Genomic DNA, 23,232 nt, shown 5'->3' with positions numbered 1-23,232 from the left:
TTTATACAGTAGCACGAAATGGTTGCGGAAGAGTTGCTTTTGCGGTGATTCATTCTCAGTCCTGCCTGGTGTTGTTTTGGGCTCGGCTTCTGAAATAACGCGAGGCACTGGCGAGAGAGCGGTGGTGAAGTATTACTTTAGCTTTAACCCGACTGATCATGTTTATTTAGTTGTGCAGATATTAATACATCATGTGTCTCTCTTAATTCGGGTTCAGCGCCTCACTGTTATGCAGTACAGTACGTTTTAAAGTGAAGTGTTCCACGCCCATTGCCCGCTCCCGAAGAGACTCGAGTTTGACCAGTGGTGTGCAGAGACCTGACTTAGATAAGATAAGACTTTATTGATCCCGTAGAGAAATTGATGTGTTACAGCAGTCCAGCCCAAGACAAGCAAAAACAGACATCAGAATAGACGAAAAGTGATACAAAATAAATATAAAATAAATAAATACATAATATGACTGTCACTGTAAAAACAATAAAATATGTGCAAAATGTGCATAGGTTTATACAGACTGATTGTCCAAAATGTACAATGGAGCAACATGCTGTCCATAGACGAGCAGATGAAGGGCTAACAGTCCTAGCCTAGGGCAGCGTTATACACCCTGACAGCCGCCGGCAGGAAAGACCTGTGGAAACGTTCCCTTGAACACCGGAGCTGGAGCAGTCTGTTGCTAAAAGTGCTCCGCTGCCCAGTAACAGTCCCATGAAGCGGATGAGAGGCGTTGTTCATGATGGCTGTGAGCTTGGTCACCATTCTCCTCTCAGCCACCACCTCCAGGGGGTCAAGGCTCATCCCCAGCACAGTGCCGCCTTCTTGATGAGTTTATTGAGCCTATTTGCATCTCTTGTCATGATGCTGCTGCCCCGGCACACAACAGCGTAGAAGATGGCCACCGCCACCACTGATTCATAAAAAATGTGTAGCAGTGTTCCACACACACCAAAGGACCTGAGTCTCCTAAGAAAGTGGAGTCGGCTCTGACCTTTCTTGTACAGGGCGTCAGTGTTACCAGACCACTCCAGCTTATCATCCAGGTGTACCCCTAAGTACTTGTACTGTAGGACTGCATCCCCTCTATGTCCTCACCCTGGATGGAAACAGGGTTCAGCGGAGACTTATTCCTTCGAAAGTCCAGTACCATTTCTTTGGTCCTGCTGGTGTTAAGCTGGAGATGGTTAAGATGACACCACTCCACAAAGTTGGTAATCAAGCTCCTATATTCCTCCTCCCTCCCCTCTCTAATACACCCCACAATTGCAGAGTCATCCGAAAACGTCTGCAGAGGACATGCCTCAGAGTTGTACCTGAAGTCAGAGGTGTAAAAGGTGAACAGGAACGGAGCAAGGACACACAGCTCTGACTTGTTTACAGCGAGGAGGTGTGGCTCTTGTTCTGGAAATAGCGCACAGCGCGAAGTTAAGTTTCTGTTTCCAAAGAAATGAGGCAGAGAGACTGAGGGTGCGCGTCTGCGAAGAGTCATTCCTCTCTACGCTTCACTACCGGAGACTTCTCAGGAGCTAACAAATGGCCAGCGCTCTGTGTAAGCAAGAGCTGACCTGCTCCGTGTGTCAGGAGATTTACCGCGACCCTCACCAGCTGGCTTGCGGCCACAGCTTCTGCCACTCGTGCATCCGAGCGCTCATCCAACAGGTTCCGGCGGGGGACAGACTCGCTTGCCCGGTGTGCCGGAAACGCTTCCAGGAGCCGCCGAGCCTCAAGAGGAATGAGTTTCTGGCGAGCGCCGCAAACGCTTTCCGCAACAGCCAAGCGGCCGGCGGGACCTCCGCTGTGCCCTGCGACTGGTGCCAGAAGAAATCGGCGGTCAGATCCTGCCTGAAGTGCGAGTTGTCCATGTGTTCGCTGCACCTGAAGCCGCATCTGGAGAAACCGGCCTTCCGGGACCACCCGCTGGTCGGGCCGGTGCGGAACTTCGAGCAGAGGAAATGTCCCGATCACGGCGAGATGTTGAGAATGTACTGCGCCACGGAGAAGATGCCCGTGTGCTCGCTGTGCGCGGTGTCCGGGGCACACCAGGGCCACGACGTGAAGAGTTTCAAGGAAGCGGAGACGGAGTTTAAGGTCTGTTGGAGAGGAAGAGGCGAAGGCGTGTTTGCGCGTTTACGTGTTTGTGAGTGAGACATAGAGAACACACGGAGAGGTAGTTTGCGCAGAGTAAAGGGTTTACTTTGACCGCAGTAAAAATGAATTGTTAATATATGATTATGCTGCAGTAGAATAATTTGTACACATTATCTACAGCAAGAACTTCTTCCTCGATCTGTAACACTATCGCATTTTTTTCTAATGTAACGCTACGGGGTTCACGTGGGCGCCCTCGCCTGCTGCCACATCAGGTCGGCCCCCCACCGTCGGGGACTCGAACCCAGGCCTCCGGCGTCACTCAACAGGGACCCAGCCCGGTGAGCTAAAGAGATATCTCCCTCCAGCCTAGCGGCTGCGGGCCCTGCTATTACAGGGAAGGGCGGTGACGTCACCGCTCTGGTAAGCCGGCTCTTACACACTCACCGGTGGCCGTATGCGTTACACTAATAAACATATTACGTCAACTGTGTTTGTGACGGTATAGTACGTTCCGGGCACATCACTTTACACGTCCTTCCTGCAGCCAGTGTGTGCGTGTGGGTGAATTAAGTTATTATTTTTTCACTATTTGATAAACTATCTCATCGTTTTTTTCTAAGCGATTTATAATTTCCCGACCGTTAACACGAATAATCGTCTGTATTTTCCTCTTCCCTACTGTAAGGCCACGTAGAGACAGGATCTGCTTGAAACAAATCTATTTTACTAGTACTGTATTTTACTAGTCTCTGTGTTGGGCTTGTGAGGAGGTGGTGAAACACTCCGCCTGTCGGGAGGGGGAAGTGGCTGGAGACGGACGTTCTTTTTAACAGTTTAACGGTCGCATCTCCACCTACATCCAGCTACCTGATCGCTCCCTTTCCTTGTCACATTATCCAGTATGAACAATCAGAAAACAAGGGAATGCATACCTGTTAAACCTACCGACACACTGAAACACAGAATTCGCATTACTTAAAAAATACTTTAAACTGTACACAGTAGCTGAATAAAATAACAGTAATGCAGGACATAAGCATACACTAGTGATACTGACACCATGTTGGTCTGAACTATCAAATACCTGCGCTAGGTAATCCAGTCTTTCCACAGCTGTGTAAAATACAGTATACCAGCAGATAAACAGGGCAGAAGTCAGGCCAAAATGATTCTTCTGGTGTGAGAAAGGCATTGTTAAATTATTTGCAAGGGCAGGAACAGCACAGTGTTATTGATAAAGATCTAAAGAACAGTATTCAGTGGACTGGTTTATTTTAGCTGAAGCATTTTCTAGCTTGTTCCATTAACCTCGTCCCCCCAACCTCTGGCACATCCAGAGTGTCTAGCGCCCAGTTTGTCTTGCTCATCCAGTGGTGTCTTCCTGACTCCTTGACTGGTGGGGTTGCGGACAGATCATTCAGGGGGTGAGATAGCAGAAGCATCTTCTATGGGATACTGAAGAGAACAAGAAAGTAAGAGGTCCATTTCCTTAGTTTTTGAAAGGGGAGGAGACGATGCGTTTAGAAAATAACAGAACAGGCAGACTGAGTTCATTCACCAGCCCCCCTGGTGTGCGTTTGTGATGTTTTCGCAGGCCACGCTATTGTTATTCCTGGAGCACGCGAACAACAAGCTGCAAGGGAATGAGGCAGCCCTGAGAGAAGAAGAACTACAGCAAGAAATGATTGAGGTGAAACATCAAGAGAAAGAGTAGGAGGACTGAGGATGATCAAAGTGGAGTCAGTTGAGGCAGATGTCTGTCATAGTGTTGCTTGTTTTACAGAAGAGTGTTAAATAGTATATTGGTGTTAGGGGCCTGAAAAAAAAACAAACATCCATTTTCTAACTGCTTGATTGCAGGTTGTGGAGGAGCCTGAGCTCATCCTAGCAAGTAACAGACGCAGGGTGGGGTACAATCTGGACGGGACGCTAGTCCATCACAGGCCAGACAGACACAAACACACTCACTGCAGGGCCAGTTTTCCCAGAAGCCAATTTACCTGCCCGTATGTCTTTGGGCTGTGAGAGGAAACCGCTCTCTCGCCAGTGCCTCGCGTTATTTCAGAAGCCGAGCCCAAAACAACACCAGGCAGGACTGAGAGTGAATCACCGAAAAAGCAGCTCTTCTGCAACCATTTCTTGCTACTGTATAAAACCAGGAGGCTTAATCAGGTCACGCAAACCTTTAGAAACACGCAAACTCCACACAGATAGCACCCCAGGTCCGAAGTTGAACCCTGGGACCCGGCCCTGTGAGGCAGTAAGACTTAACTCCTGCAGGACCATGACGTCGAGCCTGAAAAATATTAATTCTAATTTCTTTATTTGAGTTGTAGTTTATTATTAATTTGTGCTCTTTAATATCATCTCTGGCAAGAACTCTTCAAGGGTCTTAAAACAGAAAATGGACCGGGTGGCGACTGATTTGAGGAAAAAAATGAAGAAGTTTTGCTCAAATCTGGGCGAGTATTCCGACCAAGAGGCATCGAACGCCATGGCTAAACTGCAGAAGAACAGCAGAGAAATCAGGAAAGACAAACACAGAGTGCAAGATATCAAGAGCAACATTGAGACCCTGCTGCAGGAACAGGACACCTTTCAGCTCATTCAGGTAAGACAGGAGGGGGGGACACAGTCTCAGCCCAATGGACTTCTTCAGCTGAGAACAAGACATACTTCTTTACACAAAGGGTGGTGGGGGTGTGGAACAAGCTGCCCAGCCATGTTGTTGAACCTGATATCCCCTGGTTTCTTTCCAGAAACAGTTGGTTGAGATCCTTGTATCAATTAATGAGCTAGGGTGGGCTTCCTCTCATTTCTAGCCTTTCTTATGTTGTTATATTCACACACTGGTAGAAGGAAATGGAATTACTAAGGCAAAGGAGCATTGATATTATATTATCCCCATTATATATTAGATGGAGCATGTCAGCTTGACAGATGGGACAAGAACTGTTTAATCATTGATAAATGTGTTTGAATAAATGCTGATATCCCTTATATATTTTATTTTTTTAGGTATTCCACTCCAAAGAAGAAAAGTAAGTTACCTTGAAAAAACTGGGTAAAAAGCTGGTAACTCTGTTCCATTTTCATATTATTTTTGATGGCAGAGTGGTTAGCATGCTGCCTCTCCACACGAGGGTCCTGGCTCAGTTCCAGACCGGGGGTGATGTGTTAAAGGTGGTCCACAGCTCAGAAAACAAGGAAAGGACCCTATGCTGGTTTCAAGGTCACTGATATCCTTAGACAGTAAATTAGAGAAATCCAAGGCCAGGATCAGGAGGCGAGCAAAAGTCCGAAGCCAGAAGACAAATTTAGTAACAAGCGCCAGAAACAGAATCCAAAAGCCAAGGTCAGGAAACAGGCCAAAATCCAAAAGTCAGGCAAGGAGTCCAGGAAGAATTCAGCAAAGAGTTGAAAACAATACTGAGCACAGCTTGAATCAAGAGCAGGGTTTAAATAGGTTTGGGGAGGGGAGGTGTGGTGAGGTAGGGCAAGCAGGGATTGGCTACTGCTGTCTGCTTGATCTGCGCTTCTGCTGCACAGATGAAGTAGGCACTAGAGGTTGGAGTGGCCTCTGGTGGCGGGATGGTGGAACTGTAACATGCTGTCTGCTAGCTGTCGTTTTTATGTTCTCCCTGTGTTCCTCTATGTGCTCCAGTTTCCTCCCACAGTCCAGTGACGTGATGGTAGGTTAACTGGCTTCTGGGAGAATTAGTCCTGGTGTGAGTGTGTATGCCCTACAATAGACTGGTGCCCTATCCAGGGTGTACCCTGCTTTGTGCCTCATGCCCACTGGCTAGGCTCTGGCTCCCCCACGATCCTTAATTAAATAACAGTTGGAAAATTGATGATTATTTGAGATACTGATTTCCTAATAAAAAGTCTGCAGGATTGATTCTGTAGAGACAACACTGACACTGAGCCGAGTATTTAATACGATGAAGTAATTCAAAAAGGAGACACCAGAATAATGATGCATTAGAGTTTGCTGTAAACTAAAGCTGTCTATATATATGTTCACTGTTGTTTTTCTGTGTCCTTCTTTGACTTCTTTACATTATTTGATTCTTTAGTTTAATTTCAGCTATCTGTCTCTGCGTTTTTTATCATGTGGGTTGATTGCTGGCAGAACATTTTCATATCAAGGGAAGAGGGTATCAACTGATAAAGTAGTCGTTGTCTCTTACAGAATCCAAAAGGAGCTGGACACACCTCTTTATCAGCCTGTTGTTGTGAGTCTGGATAAGAAAAAAGTCTACGAGAGGATTGAGCAGGCCTATGCAGAGCTCCAGACCCTGGCCACAAAATTCTTCAGTGAGCTGAAAAGGGAATGCTGTGAGTATGGCCATGTGATACTGACTGTTGCTGTTTCAGAGTGTCTCCTGCCTTTGAATACGTTTTCACAATTAGAGGAAGAGAGAAATGGTAGCTCAGCTGTGTATATACCACTGTAACCCACTTACTGTAACTCAGACTAGGAGACCTGTTACAATGGTTCTATGGTGCACTAAAACAAGGATGAGCAGTCCTGGTCCTGGGGTACCTGGTGCATCTCCAGGTTTTTATTCCAACTCAGCTCTTAACCATCTAAATCTGCTCATTATTGACTTCATGGACCAACTGAACAGCGTCTCCCAGCTCTTCGAGCCCTTCTGCTCGGAAGAGGCCTGGGAAACCTGCGCTCATAGAGCCCCTGTCCAGGATAAGGGTTACCCGCTCCTGCGCTGTCTGATTGACGTCGGTCACACTCTCCTGTTCTAGATCGCGAGCAGCTGACCTTGGATAAGAGCACCGCCCACCCCTACCTGCGGATCACCGAGAACGGCTTGACGGCCATAAAGACCGAAGACGAGCAGCCCTACCCGGCCCATCCCGAGCGCTTCGATTTCTGGCCGCAGGTGCTGACCAACGAGCGCTTCGCGTCTGGGATTCACTACTGGGTGGTGGAGACGCAAGGGCACTGGGCCATAGGGCTCACCTACCGGCCCGCCAGAATCAAAGGGAAGGACGATGGCTTCCTGGGGCAGAATCGCATTTCCTGGAGCCTCATGCAGAACGACAAGGGGGAGCTCTCTGCCTGGCACGCCGGTAAAAAGACAGCCCTGCCGCGGGCCCTGAATCACAGCAGGGTGGCGGTGACCCTGGACTACAGCGCCGGCACGCTTTCCTTCCACGAGGTGGGAGGCTCACTCAGCCACTTGCACACGTTCACCACCACCTTCACTCGGCCCGTCTGCCTGGGGTTTGCGGTGTACTATAAAAAGCCACCCAGCTTCATCACGCTGGTGAAGGTGTAGGCATGCCAGAGGGTAACTCTCATTCAGCTATTGCACTGTAAAGTCACATGTGCCTGAAGGTGTGCCTGAAGAAGGCTCCACGGCCGAAACGTTGTGTTCTCTTTCTTCTTTTTTTCAGCATGGAATAAACCTATTACTTGTTCCTTTGCAGCCTACGCATGCTGACGCAGCTACCCACCTGAACTATACTGTCTATACTTTCCAAGATAATATGAGATGTTTAAAGGCCTATCCGTTTCAGGTGGAAATTGCCTCTGAGGGGCTGGGAGTGGAAAAGGTTTTAACTGTCCATTAATGGAAACTTGTAAGAGCCATGGCATGCTGATCTGGGAAGATGTGCCAGAGTTATTCTTCTACAGGAAGAAGCGGGGATTTAGGCATCCGTGCAGTAGGATCCATTTGCTGTTTATATACTTTTTCAGATCACATGTCTGTATGTTACCATACATCTGAAACATCTGTGAATTTGCAAGCTCTGCAGATGGCAAACTACAGGCTGGAGATATCACAGCTCAGAAGTGCTTCCGCATGTTAAGAGCACATTGGCATTGCGTTTAACTTAACGCCTCTGTAAACATGCTGGGAGCTGACAGAGGCTAATACCCCCACAAAAAGATGGTGTTACCATATGCTATGAAGCTGAGCTTGATATGAGTTAATCTTATGAAACTGGGGACTTACTCCTGGCTCAAGTCCATTTGTTTAGCAATGAGGCAAAAATCAAAATGCCAGTAAATCAAGACTGGTGTGACAGGCCAGCGATAATACAGCGATAGTTGTTTCAGCTGACCTGCCACTAGAGGGCAGCATGAATTCTAGTGTTTGTAAATACTGTAGGTTCACATGTTCATTTGCTGATTAATTAGTTAACTGGTGAAGGGCTGAGTGTCATAATCTACATGAGGTTGATTTAGATTTAGTTTGATATATTAAGTGAGTCATGGTGATAGATGGTGTTTGGTCATAGTTTGTGTCTATTGAAGAGTTTGGGAAAATAGTTTTTGGGTTCAACGTTTGGTTTGAGAGTTAGTCTCAGGCCTTGGCATACTGCCTGAAACCACCACCCACAATCCAGCATGTGAGATTTGACAAGACGTGCTAACAGCCCCCCTTTGCTAACAGGAAAGTGTCTCCGGTAGCAAAGCAATTTCTATTCACACAGAACAGAAGATGTGATTAAGGAAAATAAACTGGCTTAGAAGGCAAAGTCACTGTTTGTTCTACAGCACAGAAAGATCTTTTTGGATCACATATCTAATACAGCACATAGCAGCCATTAAATGGCTCTTCAGGACTGAATTGAATTTTCTGTGGAACTCATGGGAACATTAGAAAGATTGTTAATAAGAGGAGACCAGTCAGCTCATCTAACCTTGGTAGCTGAAAACTGATCCAGGAGCCAAAGTCTGTCCCAGCAAGCAACGGGTTCAAAGCAGGACACATCCTGGACAGGACACAAGCCCATGACAGGGGACACATACTGTAGACATGTACACACTCACACCAGGGCCTGTCTTCCCAGAGGGAGGAAACTAAAGCACCCAAAGGCAACCCACATCAACATGTGGAGAACACACAAACTCCACCACGGGCGGAGAAGTGAACTCAGGGCCCCAGCTGTGAGGCAGCAATGCTAAACACTGCGCCACTGTTCCGTCCTAAAATAATCCAACAAAACCAAAAAAATCAATATAGCATAAAATAGAATCTGTCGATTTAGAATTTAGAACAAGATAAAAGCAATACAATAAGTTACCAATTGCAGAAACATAATCTATTGTTCCACCCCCATTGTATAGTTTCTATAAAGAAATGCAGAATTCTGCATGTGCTACCCGTTGATGTAAGAACCACTACGTTCACTCCTGTTTAGTCAAGCGAAATGCATCATCACTAGACGTAAAGGAACAAGTGAAGGTTTATTCCATGCTGAAAACACAATAAAAGAAACACAACATTTCAGCTGTGGAGCCTTCTTCAGGTGTGAGGGAGAGAGGATAACCAGCAGCTGATAAAGCAGGGGAGAACAGAAGCCGGGAGTGGAGAGGAGGCGGGAGCAGGAGAGGAGCAGATTCAATACTCAGGTGGTGCGAAGTCAAGAGAGGTGTGAAGTCAATGTACCCTGCTTCAGTTTCTGAAATTACGTGAAGGGGCAGTGCGGGATGGAGGCCTGGTTAGGTATAGAGATTGACTGCTGAAAGGAATGGTTATGGTTTTGGCACGTATGTTATTTAGTTAATGAACCAATTTGTATAATAACCCTCATTAAAACAATTTACTAGATATACATTTATATAATTGATGAGATAAAAGAAGAATTTTGTTAGGAAAGGGAATTCACAAAACGCACGGCCACAGAATGAGCTCCAGGAAAAGGAAAGAGAGGCAAACTGCAAAAAACTTTCAAGATACACGAACAGTACAAATAAGAACAGAACTAATACTCAAGAAAAAATAATGAATCTGCAAAGTAAAGAAATTAACGTCAGGCATAGTGACAAAGTTGCATCAATACACTCCTTTTCACGCCCGCACAGTCTGCCTCCAGGACCGTTACACACGGAAGATCCCGAATCAACTCCCGACACTCCTGCAAAAAGCCCCGCACCAGAAAAGGGAAAAACCGAACTGACAATATGATAACGACACTGACAGCCAAAATCAACAAGAGAGCAGACAGCCTAGAAGGGATGATGAGGCATAACACAGACAGTGTAGAAGAATTAAAAACAAAAATCAGTAGATTTTTCATTTAAAGAGATTGCCGATCTGGAAAAAGAAGTTAAGGAAATCAAACAGATAAAGAACAAGAGAAGCAAATAAAAGAGCTTAAGCTAAAAGTAAAAAAGAACGAAACCAGCTGGAGATGCAGACTGAGAGCTATCATCATCCAGTTTACAGGGAGAGCTACAAGGGCTTTACCATGGCAAAATGCAAAAGGGAGTGAATTTTTGAGAAGCCAAAAACTCAAGTTTGGAGAAGACTTGACACCATCCAACAAAGCTGCCCAGAGCCAGCTGTGACCATAGATAGAATCAGCATGTAAGGAAGGAAAAAAAAATGGTTTTCTAGGAGATAAAACTTAAATTGACGGTAAAGACTTTCAAGCACAACAGCTTATCTTTTGAGGCATGATCTGAGTTGACGGTTAGGGTGACAACAACCTGAATACAGTTGGGTGATTTTGTTTTATTCTCTTTGGTGCTGAAACCTGGTCTTATCTGAAATCTGAGAACTTACTTTATTATTTGTTTGGAATCCAGTTTGTCTATTTCTTTGTCTATTTGTTCCATCAATGGCAGGGGTACTCAGAATATAGCGAAAAGAAAAGCTGTATTTTTGTTTTGTAAAAGGTTTGAGGCTGATTTTTACTTTATTCAAGAAATACACAATGGGGAAATGACGTCTGGATGTTGAAAGGTAGCAACCATTCTGCTGGGGTGGCGATTCTCAAAGGAAAATTCTTGACACTAAAATACATCATTCTGGTCGATGGATACTCGTGGTACTGTAGTAAATGTTAATAAAAAATGTTTTAGATTGGGAAATATATTTATGTAACTAATAGTAAATTAGAAACTATAATACTGTTTCCAAACTATGAGGAAGAAATAAACAATCTTTTGGAAAAAGTGCCTGAGGCTAAAATAATTTCGGGGGGGGGGGGGGGTTTAACACTGTCCCAGATGATAATAAAGATGGCCAACCAAAAAATACCTCAGGGAGAATCTGATGATGCGAATAACCTTTGTTTGAGTTTGGATATGATTTATATTTGGACATGTAAAAACCCTCCTAAAGTCCAGTTTTCCTGTTGCAGTAAAGACATAAAAACAATCAAGAATTGATCATGGCTCATATCCAGCATCTTGGAGAGTCAAACTACTAAGGTGTGTATTGACCCCACTAGTTTCACTGATCTCAAAGCTGTATTTATATCGATGAATTTAAATTTGTGTCACGAAAGAAAATATAATAGGAGTTATTGGATGCAAAACTTCTCCAAGACACTAAATTCATTGAAAAAGCAAAAATGATCATCCGGAGTTGTATGGAACAGGCCACATTAACTAAAATATATAAAAACATTGGGAGCTTAGGAAATTCAAAATTAAACAATTGGCTATGAAAAGAGGAAAATAAATATCTATAAAAAGATGAAAGATGATGAAATCATTAAAGAAATCATTGAACTCACTCCAATCTCAAAATTCAGTTACCAAGAGGAGAAGATGCTGCTGTTACAATTAGAACCGGACACATTATATGAAGAAAAAGCTAGAGCAGCATTTATTAGGTCGAGAGGAAAATGGATGGAGCAAGGAGAAAAAATATTTTTCTCATCTGTATCAGGTTTGACTCTGAATATTGAGAAATGGGAAATCTGTCCATTAAAAGATTGTGATCTTGAAAAGATATGTGACATCCCAGTGAAGCAAATAGTAACATATTTTGGAATTAAAATATGTAAAGATCAGACAGAAAGAAGTAAATTCAATTTTGCTCCCATCATGGAAAAAAAAAAACCCAAAAATAATGTTTGGTTAATGAGAGACCTGTCATTAACAGGACGTGTGCTTCTTTCAGTAGTGGAAGGAATAACGGGGGCAGTATATATTGCACTGGCATCAGAGGTGCAGTACCTCAATCTGTAATAATAACCTTGATAAACTTCTATATGATTTTATCAGGAAAAATAAATATCACTGTTGGAAAAAACAAACTCTTACTAATAAACAGGATCAAGGTGACCTACATGTTCTGGATTTTAAAACTTCAAATAAAGTTTTTTTAAATTAATTGGATTAAAAGTGATCTAAAAATATAGACAGTTTTTGGAATGTCATCCCTAAATTTGTGTTTGAGAGGGTGGGTGGTCTTGAGTTTTTACTGAAATGCAATTTTGATGTTAACAAGATCCCTATTAATTTATCCATTTTTCATTAACAGGTACTTATATCTTGGACACTGGCCTATAAACACAATTTCTCCCCACACACATATAGTATTTGGAATAACAAGGATATACACTATAAAAATAAATCATTTTTTAAAAAAGATGGTTTGATAATGGTATTATATTAGTGAGACAATTACTAAATGAGAATGAGAAATTATTAACTTTTGCAGAATTTTTGGAGACCTTTAAGATTCCAGTTTTACCCAAAGAATATGTTATAGTATTTGATGTTACTCCTGGGGGCGTTATTACTCTCCTTAGGGGCAATATCAGAACATATAATTATGCAACCAATCAATTAACATTTATTGTCTAATTGGGTAGTATTAACATTTTAGAAAAGAAAAGTAATAATAATTACATAAAGAACATGTTTACCAATATTCATTCCACCTGCAAATAAAATCTAAATGTAATAATAATTGGCAGAAAGTATGGAAAATGGCAAATATTGTCTCAACAATAAAATTAAAGAAGTGTCATATAAAATTATTAATAAAATTATTATTAATTATTAATAAAATGTATCCTGTTAAACAGTATCCAGATATGTATCCTGTTAAACTCCTGTTAAACTCAACTTAGATGATCAATGTGTATTTTGTAACATGAATAAAAAAAACTATATGTCATTTGTTTTATTGATGGATTCAAACCAATATGTTTTGGAGCGATTTGGAACATTTCTTATTAAGATCTTTAAATATTAAGATTTCTTTTAATGGGTCTGACACCTTGCTTTATTTTACATGCCCAGATATGGACCAAAGAATTATATTTATAATAAATCTATTACCAATTACGGGGAAATACCATATCCATAAAATGAAACGGACAACTTCCACTCCAAATATTAACCTGTTTAAAATAGAAATTGAATTTTACGTTCAAACTATTCAAAATGTCAAAAATAAGAAAGCTAAACGAACCGTTGACACGTTATGTTGAATTGTTTCTGTGAATTAGTTAAGTACTTCTGACTATTCTCATAATGTATGTATACAATATTTTGTTTAGTTAAATGTCAGTAAATGATGTTTGTGTTTTGTTAATGGTTCTAAATAAAGCATTTTTAAAATTTCTGAAATCGCACACCTTCTCTTAGCTCATCAGAGTTAAACCGCACTACAGACATTTGAAGCCCCTGCAACTGAAATAGGGCTGTTCTGCGCCATGATGGCTCAAACTTTACCTCAGCCTGATACATCATCTGACACCCTGACTTTGAGCCAAAATGTCGTTCGTTAGCTATACTAATGCTGTCGGCTTTAAAAGCGTCACACCGGAGGAGTTGCCCGGCGAAGGGTTCGGTATGGTAGCTGATTCGTTTAGGGCAATGTCCGTAAACCACAGGCACGACGGGTCATGCCACAAGCGACAGCTTTTTTTTGTGTCCAGTGTTTGTGGAAAAAGGGAAAAAGGATTACACTGAAAGCCCTTTATTCACGTCCGAAATGTATATTTCTTTCACCTTGTTGCCTTGTTGGTGGCCACATTGTTCATGCAAATGATGAGAAAAGGCTCAGAAACTGGGGGAGTACACTTTAGTTACAGCAAACAGCGATGTAGTGGCCAGCCGTCCACGAATAAAGGATTACCAAGCCACAAAACACAGACCTTGAACCCTTTCAGACGAACAAAGAAAAGTGGGTAAGGACGAGAGAGACTCGCTGTAGTATAGCAATAGGAACAGAACTGAACCGTTCCGCCGTGAGCCACCTGTTAGGACAACCAGTATACAACATGCGAATTAAAGATGAGGAATTAGGTTAAACTGCAGGTTTGTAACGGATTGTTTTTTTAAAAAATATATAACCCACCGTCTTCACCCATCCATCATCAAGAACCGCTACAAATGTCGGATTGTCAGCTGTCGTGAGTTGTGACTCTGATACGTCATAATCTCAGAAGCCCACCTATAGCTAGACAGACGAGATGTGTGATATCCGGCCTTTTTACAACGAAATCTTAAATTAGTGCGTGGGTCATTGCGTATAATACGAAACCTTTCCGTGTGCGCTTTCACTGGACTTGGCTACAGGCACAGCTGCGTGCGCTGTCTTAGGATGCAGGGTCAATATTTTTGATATTGCGTTCTGCGACATTCGTTTTAACAGCTGTGCCATTTACAGTAGTTTCATCGGGAAAGTTTTTATTTAGCAGGCGTCTTTTTTCAAATACAGGGGTATGCGCTGTAAATTTTGAGGAAAACGTACAAATCATAACAGTTATATGACAGAAGCTACTATTTGAAAACAGTCAAAGAAGGAAATTATAATTATTAAGCGAATGATTCAGTTTAAACAAAAACAAGACCACGTTCCGTATTCCATATTTACTATTTTCAAATGCAATCATTTGCTTCATAATTTTAGTCATAATAAGCGTATTAATTACACAGAATCACTATACTATTTTTTAAAACTATTCAGTAGTAACCTTAGTACTCGTCATGACAGAGTAGTAGTAATGTGCAATTGTTTCGAATATTCTCCTTAGCAGTAATAATCAATGATGATCTGACTCACACACTAAATATGACGGAAGTCTCTAGGTTTAAGTATAATGACTGGTAGCGTCTCTCTCTGCAGGGCTGTGTGCTTGAGACACAGTGCAAGAGAGACACTCTGGGGATGTGAGTCAAGCAGAATTAAGAGATCTTGTTAAACCTGCTCATTCTTTGGGCTCTGTTCTGTGAATGGGTATATAGACATACCACCTACACCGACTGTGTGATATCGTTTCTGTAAATGTACATCTGCTGCCTGTTAGTTGTAGGACGCATTGCTTTCTCTCAAACTGCTAATAACAATTTGTTGGTTGATGCTCTCATTCGAAAGAGCAGAGATTTTCACAGCTGGGTTTTTACTAGAACAATTCAGCTTGCTCTTGGGAACAATCACAGTCACATAATAAATCACATAACAGGTCAGTTATGGTTTTGATGAGAGGTCACGGCTCACCACTACTAATTCCTTACATGAATATAGTGCCTTTCATCCCAATGGATTCACAAAGCACTAGGATTGGGGTTCCCAGTCCCAATCCTGGTGACCTGAGTCTCTGCAGTTCTGTTGTCCCACAAGGTCTCCCTGCTGTTGTTGCACAAATGTTAATTGGCGGGCCGACAGTGGTTAGCATTGCTGCTTTGCGGTGCTGGTGACCAGGGTTCAATTCCTGGGGTGCTGTCTGTGTGGAGCTTGCATGTTCTCCTCAGGTTTAACTAGGTTTCCTCTGGGTGCTCCAGTTTCCTCCCACAGCCCAAAGACATGTTGATAAGTTAACTGGCTTCTGGGAACATTGGCCCTCCTGTGGGTGTTTTTTGTGTATTTGCCCCTCAGTGGACTGACGTCCTGTCCGGGGTGTACCCTACCTTGCACCTGTTGCCTGCTGGGATAGGCTCTGGATCCCCTGCATCCCTGAATCGAAAGAAGCGGTTAGAAATTAGATCAGTGGATGGAAAGATGGAAAAAGATTTGATAAAAAAATAAATATTGAACAATAATTATTACAATCCATTTCCATTTGAAATGCTGTATCTAGGATACTGTTGCCAGGCATCTCTGAAATGTAATGAGAGATCTTTTGTCAAGTCGTCTGTAGGCTGTAGCCTTTTTTCGATGGAAAGGTGCTCTGGGTTTATTCACGTGCTGTGTTTAGGAATTTTCACAGCCTTGAAAAAACAAAGGTTTAAAGGATTCATTTGCAAATCAACTGATCTTACAGTGCTTTAGTTAATTGGAATCTCACCAAGATCTGTTTAAGATACAGTATATACATTCAAAACCTTCTTCACACCTGAAGAAGGCTCCACGGCCGAAACGTTGTGTTATCTTTCTTCTTTTTTTCAGCGTAGAATTAACCTATTACTTGTTCCTTTGCACATTAAAAAACATTAAAAGTAGAAGCATTTAAATATTTTACAAATGTTTTGTCTGTGCTGGGAGTTCTGTAAACAGAGAAGTGCTATTCGTCATTTTAACCAAAAGAGGGCAGCGTTGACACAGCGCACTAAAAGGGAAAGGAGAGAGACATACATTTTATTGAAGTCTGCATTTACAATGTGCTCCACTTTATTTTTCAAGAGCGATCAACACCTCCAGATGTCTCAGTGGACGATATATAGCCTTAAAGTATAATATCATGTAACGAGCATTCATTGCAAGATGATATTGTAGCTTTAGTAGGTATAAAACTGTTCACAAAACAAGGAAATGGAAAACTTTACTGTGAGCTATGATCAGCGCAGACAGAAAACATCTGCACATTAGCAAGACTGAAAGAGCAATGATGATGCTGCAGTCAATCCTGAATTATTGTGCATCCAAACCCCTGCTTTGTGTTCGAGCCTCAAACACATTATAACAGTGACGAGCGACAGATCTGAAACCAAGTCTCAGACCAGACAAAGAAAACTCAATTGATTTTAGAACATGTCTGGAGATGCTGGCTTTATAATTAAGGGTTCTGATTTATGAAGAGTGTGATGAATCTGTAGGCATTATTGTTGTTCTGTTACTCCATATGTCTATAACAGCTGGGTAAGGAGTGATAATTTATTAACCATCACACAAGCCAGGTGCACTCAATGACTTACTCTTGTTTGTCTTCTCTCTCTAATTCTTGTTTATAGATTAACTTATTTTGTCAGCTTTACAGGCTTATTTCCTTTTCATATAGCTGTGGGCATCTTGCCTAGCTGTGGTGTGGAAGAAGCTGTGCTTTTTTCACGAAACAGCTTAGATGAAGAACTAAATGGACTGATTGGCTGAACCCTCCTTTTCATGACCTGTTTTGCCTCTTGCAGCTAACATCCTTACCGTCTTTCTTTGTCCCAGAACCCAGTTTTGAAGAGCAGCCCGGCCGTCTTTAAAGGGCGACTATGGAGAAGACGCCAGGTCAGAAGGATGCGATTGAATCTGAATCTGCCCACTGTTGTGTTGAGGATCCCCCAGTCGAACGCAAGTCTGGTGAAGACCTTCTGGAGGCATGTGAAGAGGAGACTGTGAGCAGCCAGGAGTGCAATGAATCAGGAAGCAGGAGTGACACTCAGGTTGCCAATATGGTCGACTCTGAAGTCAAAGAGATAGGAAGGTCTCGATTGTTGCCACCTGGTGGAAAATGTGAGTATTGCAGGCAGACCTCTTCTGTGTGTGGCACTGGCTAGGTGGTGCACTAATAATAATAATAATAATAATTGCTTACAGTTATATAGCGCTTTTCTGGACACTCCACTCAAAGCAGGTAATGGGGATCCCCTCCTCCACCACCAATGTGCAATCCCACCTAGATGATGCAACGGCAGCCATAGTGCGCCAGAACGCTCACCACACATCAGCTATCAGTGGGGAGTAGAGCAGAGTAATGAAGCTAATTCATAGATAGGGATTATTAGGAGGCCATGATTGGTAAGGGCCAGGGGGAAATTTGGCCAGGACACCAGGGTTACAGCCCTACTCTTTTTTGAGAGATGCCCTGGGATTTTTAATGACCACAGAGAGTCAGGACCTCGGTTTTACGTCTCATCCGAAGGACAGCGCCTGTTTACAGTATAGTGTCCCCATCACTATACTGGGGCATTAGGACCCACATGGACTGCAGGGTGAGCGCCGCCTGCTGGCCCCACTAACACCTCTTCCAGCAGCAACCTTAGTTTTAACTAGGAGGTCTCCCATCCAGGTACTGACCAGGCTCACACCTGCTTAGCTTCAGTGGGTTGCCAGTTGTGATATGGCTGCTGGCTATAAATATAAATAGCTAGGCTATACACTAGCCAGTATCTGCCATACTAAACATTAAGATTTCTTATAGAGAGTACAAAAAGAAATTATGTTCTACATCGCAATTTAACCTGGCTTGTTTAGTGGTAACATATCCCACTTTGACCAATGTGCTAGGAGAAACACACTTCCTTTGTAGGGGTAATTTACCTCTTTATTTAATCAGCCTTTATAGTTTGCCAGAAAATATCATCCCTTAAAGTTACTGTTCAATTGCTTCAGTCTTAAAGTTGAAAGAAATTTGCCTTTAGAAATAAGTGGACTTTTTTAGAATAGGGCTTTTGGGTGTCAGGTAACTGAAATTGTTTAATGCATTCTGACTTCTGAGAAAATGCTCTGTGACGATAAATCTCTTAATTCATGAAGCGCTCATTGACCCTTTTTAATGAAGTATTTATTGGTGCTCAGTAGAGAGCCATATCAGAACCATAACCATCTGTGCTTACAGGAAACAGGTGTATGAAACCACCTGAAGAACAAAATTGAATTTGATGAACTCTTTGGTTTGGTTGAAAGAAGTCAGACCTCAGTGCTGACTCTTGCAAATGTAGAAAGTGGGACATTTTTGGGTTCTTTGGGAGCCAAATTTTGTGTTGAGTAGTACTGCTGCCTTGCAATTCTTGGGTTCCAGTTTGGGCTGTGGTGCCTCCTGGCATTTTCTCCCTGTTCCATTTTCCTTCCACCTCCTGAGCATGTGAAGGTTAGGCTTGTTTGCTGCTCCATTTTGTACCCTACTTGGTTTACATACTGGTCCCTGTTAGCTAACCAGACCTGGAATGGCTTCTTTGTGGTACATAACCTGTAACTTCCAGAAGACGATTAGTAAGAACGCTTTTTGTTGCACTTCATCCATAGGTGAGAGGGACCAGGACCACGTCTCTGGGCTGTCGTGCCCTCACTGCAGAGCCCATTTTTCCCAAGAGAGGGACCTCGCCAAGCACATGAAAAAGACCCACCTGGAGGAAATTGTCAAGATCCTGAAAACGCGCTCCGTGAACATCCAGAGCCTCACGGTGCACCGAAGCATGGGGGGTCCGCTCTCAGCTGCTCAGGTGCTCGAGAGTTCAGGGGAGGGCGGGGACAGAGCTACACCCGACTCGTGTTTCTTGGACCACTTGAATGACAACGGTTTCCGCAGAAATGAGATCGTACCCCCAATGCTGGAGCACAATGACCTAATGGCGAAAACACAAAGGGCAGACATGTACGGCTGTAGAACTCGTCAAAAAGTGCAGAACGGGATGGGAGACAGGGGAGAGGATGGCATCCCAGGAGTGGAAAACGGCTACGACTGTGCCTGCTTCCAGGACCAGGATCCGGAGGTCGCCAGTAGCAGGCAGAACCGCTACGCCTTCGGGCACGGGCATTCGGACTCCTTCCCCCAGCTCGGGTCGCCCCTGCGGCACCTCCTCACCCCGTTCCACTGCAGCGAGTGCGGGAAGTGCTTCAAGGGCTCGGGCACCTTGAAGAGGCACCAGCGTATCCACACGGGGGAGTCTCCCTTCCACTGCGGCCAGTGCGGGAAGAACTTTAAGGACTCGGGCGCCCTGAAACGCCACCAGCGGATCCACACGGGCGAACTGCCGTACCATTGCACCCAGTGCGAGAAGAAGTTCCGGCAGCTGGGGCACCTGAAGGAGCACCAGCGCATCCACACGGGCGAGACGCCTTTTCACTGCCCGCAGTGCCGCAAGAGCTTCAGCCAGCTTGGCAACCTGAAGACCCACCTGAGGATCCACACGGGAGAGACCCCGTACCGCTGCAACGACTGTGGCAAGAGCTTCCGGCAGATCCGGCAGCTGCGCACGCACCAGCAAATCCACACGGGCCACACCCCCTTCCGCTGCTCGGAGTGCGGGAAGGCCTTCAAGTGGATGTGCTCGTTGAAGGAGCATCGGCGCATCCACACCGGGGAGTGCCCCTTCGAGTGCCAGGACTGCGGGAAACGCTTCAAGGGAGCGGGCACCCTCAAGAAGCACCGGCGTATCCACACGGGAGAGACGCCGTACCACTGCGAGCAGTGTGGCAAGGGCTTCAAGGAGTCGGGAGCCCTGCGGAGGCACCAGCGCATCCACAGCGGGGAGACCCCTTACCACTGCGGCTTCTGCAGCAAGAAGTTCAGCCGCGTGGACCACCTCAAGGATCACCAGCGGGTCCACAGCTCGGACAGCTGAGCCCTGTGTTTTCTTGTGCTGGTCAGAGGAGGGGCGCAGGCAGGAGGGCTTGAGCAGCTGGCAAGAGCTCGTCGCAGGAAGGTAGTCCAAGGACGTGGCATGGTGGAAGGGACGAACAGGGAAGTAGATGGCAACAATCTGAGCAATCGGAAATTGGAGTTAGAAAATGGTCCAGTTGGCATTTTGGGTTTGTTTTTTTGGGAATGAGCTACATCACCTAAAAAACAGTGGTGTAGAACTGTACCGTAAGTGATAGAATCCCCATGCAAGACTCAACAATGCAAACGGTGAAATGATTTTTTTCAAGAGAATAGTAACAGCATTTTAGGGATGGAAAATGGACCTATGTTGAGAGGCAGGATCTGAGTTTCTGTTGCCAGCCTGGTCATTTTGTATTTTTAAAGGATCTGGATCATACTGGAAAGTCCAACAGTAATATTTCATGCTCACATACAGTATCTTTGCACTTCTAGTTAGAAGACGGCTGAAATGTATCATTGAAGGGTATCTGTTTAATAAGGCCAGTCTGTTGGACACACTCATGGCTGCTGCACACATGATCTGTATCACATTGAAATACAGTAGATCGCTAGCTGTGGCAGCTTGGTTAGAAGGGCACGTGAGCTGTGCTGAGATTCTTGAAACAGGTGGAACTGAAGTCACCAACCTATCTCCATTTCAGAAAGGGCTGAGTTCTGTTCAAGATCCATGAGCTAAACAATCCTGAGTTTAGCCTCAAGATCAAAAGATCAAAAGATAAAATCAAAAGAGTAAGATTTAGGTAGTAAATGGCATGGAACATCCACCCTCACTCAGATGTGCTGTCTGAAATGTAACCAATCGGACCTCTGCAGAAGAGAAAAACACTCACTGTGGGTGTGTCTGATAGGGTGTCACTCCTACAGTGGACATGTCTGATACAGTGTCATTCTCAATATGGGAGTGTCTAACATACTGTCACTCACACTATGGGCATGAGTGATCCACTGCCAGCCCCACCAGTTTCTGTTCATCATGAACAGTCTAAACAAGCAAGCACATAAACTAAGTCCTTAATCGGCAGCGGAGATGTACAGTAGAACTCAGCTGAAGGGAAACCAGGAGATGCAGTGTTCTTCCAGGTGCAGAGTTGGGAACCACTGGCCTAGACATCATGTGTTCAAACCTGGCTCTTGATTGGTTCATTTGGTTTTTGTGCTTCACAAGAGCCCATCATCCTTAGTTTCCCCATGCCATCTGGAGGTCGAGGTTAAAAAAACACTTTATTTTGGGGAGAAGGGTCTTCCAAACTGGGTGGTTAACAGAGAACAAAAATGTGGAAAATGCTGGAAGTTTGTTCTTCTGTATCACAAGCCCTATTTGTACTGAAACAAAAAGTGTGTATGTTTCAATAAAAATGTGTGTATATAGTTAAAACGAAATGTATGCTGTTTTTATTTTTCTTTCTTATTTTACTAAGATTTTAGAAATTGACCTAGATTGTCCCCAAATTAATGAAAAGCATTGTAATAAGATCAAACTGTAGAGGAGAGTCTCTGTTTTTAGTTTTTCTGCAGCAGGTCTATTTGTCCATTTGGTCCATTTGTCTACCTTTGGAGACAGGTCCTTCAGTCATAGTGTGGTTCTTATCTTTATGGTATTGTAACTGTATTTTAACAGAAGACAGTCACGTTTTGTGATTGTGAGATAGATCCCAAACATTCACTGTCAAGTATTCAGCAGGCGCTGATGTCAAGAAAGCGTGTTTTGAATAATTAACTTGCAAGTGACAGAAATGTCCTATGCTGACAGGTTAAAAAGTCTTGAACAGAGAAGACTATGAGGGGACCTGATTCAAGTATTCAGACTTTTCACAGACATTGAAGAAGGCATCAACACTAAAACAAGGTCCAGAGGACACTAGTCCAAACGACAGTTTGAATCTGGTAATAGAAGGCACGTCTTTTCTTTATTCAAAGGGACTGTGGAACAAGCTGCCCAGCCATATTGTTGAAGCTGATACCCCTGGCTTCTGTCAGCAACAGGCTGGATGAGGTTTTCATGGCAAGTAGTTACTAACTACCAACGAGATAGATAGGAAAAATAGCCTCTTCATGTTTGCAACTTTTATTATGTTTTTGATGTTTCTCTTTAGTGGAGGATATATTTGCTGCAACACATTTCTTCTCTACGTTCTGCCTGAAGCTGATGATTTTAAAATCATTTGTTGACAGTTCTGTTAGATTATCACCCTTGATGCAGAAACAATAATGTGGATTTAGATAGTACACATGACTGTTCCAGCTGTCCAAAGACTAGTTCCCCTGGATCCAGATGGAGGGGATTTTAGTACAGATGGGTTCAGGTAATTGAGAGTCATGGCAGAGACCAATGGGTTATTCAAATAGTCTGTGATTTGAAGTTTGTCAGTGGCTGATCTCATTGTTTAAATGGGATTTGGAATGCACACAGTATAAAAAATTATGACGATACCAGTTTTTAAAACCGTCATTTGAATTTGCTGTGCTTTATGACAAAGATGGAAATGTACTGGTAAATCTGGTTGGAAGACACTGCAGATTGAAAGTGATCAATGAAGTCCATGCTTTCATCTGAGAACCTCTAACAGATTATAGTGTATACAGTACAGTGTACTATTGGTGCAAGACTGAATTGCACTTCTTGACTCCTTTTTCAACTGTTTGTGCAAAAATCTATATTTGTGTGCATTACTGGAGAAATACTGATTGCATAAGTTCCATAAGACTCTGAAATATTGTTCAAAAGTGATATATCATCTCCCTGATGTTTACTGTTCAAGTGTCAGACCCAGTTTATTTTATTGTCCTTTGTATGGAAGTGCCATATACTTTGTATTTAATACCCACTAGTTTCAAATCATGTAGGGAGAATAAAGTTCAGAATACTGGGCCCTGACCAGAGAA

At 43.5% G+C, this 23,232-nt stretch overlaps 2 protein-coding genes across 4 annotated transcripts; both read left to right on the top strand.

The window, feature by feature from the left end:
- Window positions 1-332: 332 nt before the first annotated feature.
- On the top strand, window positions 333-11,026 carry LOC148833665 (E3 ubiquitin/ISG15 ligase TRIM25-like). Of its 2 annotated transcripts, XM_088917456.1 has the most exons (6): window positions 333-2,088; window positions 3,686-3,781; window positions 4,469-4,702; window positions 5,110-5,132; window positions 6,287-6,432; window positions 6,859-11,026. In XM_088917456.1, the coding sequence occupies exons 1-6, from the start codon at window positions 1,534-1,536 to the stop codon at window positions 7,392-7,394; spliced, it is 1,590 nt and encodes a 529-aa protein (XP_088773582.1). In that variant the 5' UTR covers window positions 333-1,533; the 3' UTR covers window positions 7,395-11,026. The 2 variants fall into 2 exon arrangements, with proteins under 2 accessions (XP_088773582.1, XP_088773583.1); XM_088917457.1 differs by lacking the exon at window positions 3,686-3,781.
- Window positions 11,027-13,726: 2,700 nt separating this feature from the next.
- On the top strand, window positions 13,727-21,724 carry LOC148833664 (uncharacterized). 2 transcript variants are annotated; one of them, XM_088916860.1, is made up of 3 exons: window positions 13,727-14,004; window positions 17,193-17,477; window positions 18,990-21,724. In XM_088916860.1, the coding sequence occupies exons 2-3, from the start codon at window positions 17,237-17,239 to the stop codon at window positions 20,306-20,308; spliced, it is 1,560 nt and encodes a 519-aa protein (XP_088772986.1). In that variant the 5' UTR covers window positions 13,727-14,004; window positions 17,193-17,236; the 3' UTR covers window positions 20,309-21,724. The 2 variants fall into 2 exon arrangements, with proteins under 2 accessions (XP_088772986.1, XP_088772987.1); XM_088916861.1 differs by having other exon boundaries at window positions 13,886-14,000.
- Window positions 21,725-23,232: the final 1,508 nt, after the last annotated feature.

This window comes from Atractosteus spatula, chromosome 5 (assembly GCF_055471065.1).
Source record: "Atractosteus spatula isolate fAtrSpa1 chromosome 5, fAtrSpa1.hap1, whole genome shotgun sequence".
Classification (NCBI taxonomy): Eukaryota; Metazoa; Chordata; class Actinopteri; order Semionotiformes; family Lepisosteidae; genus Atractosteus; species Atractosteus spatula.
Note: the sequence above shows the minus strand (reverse complement) of the source record. Positions and strands in the feature narration are given on the sequence as shown.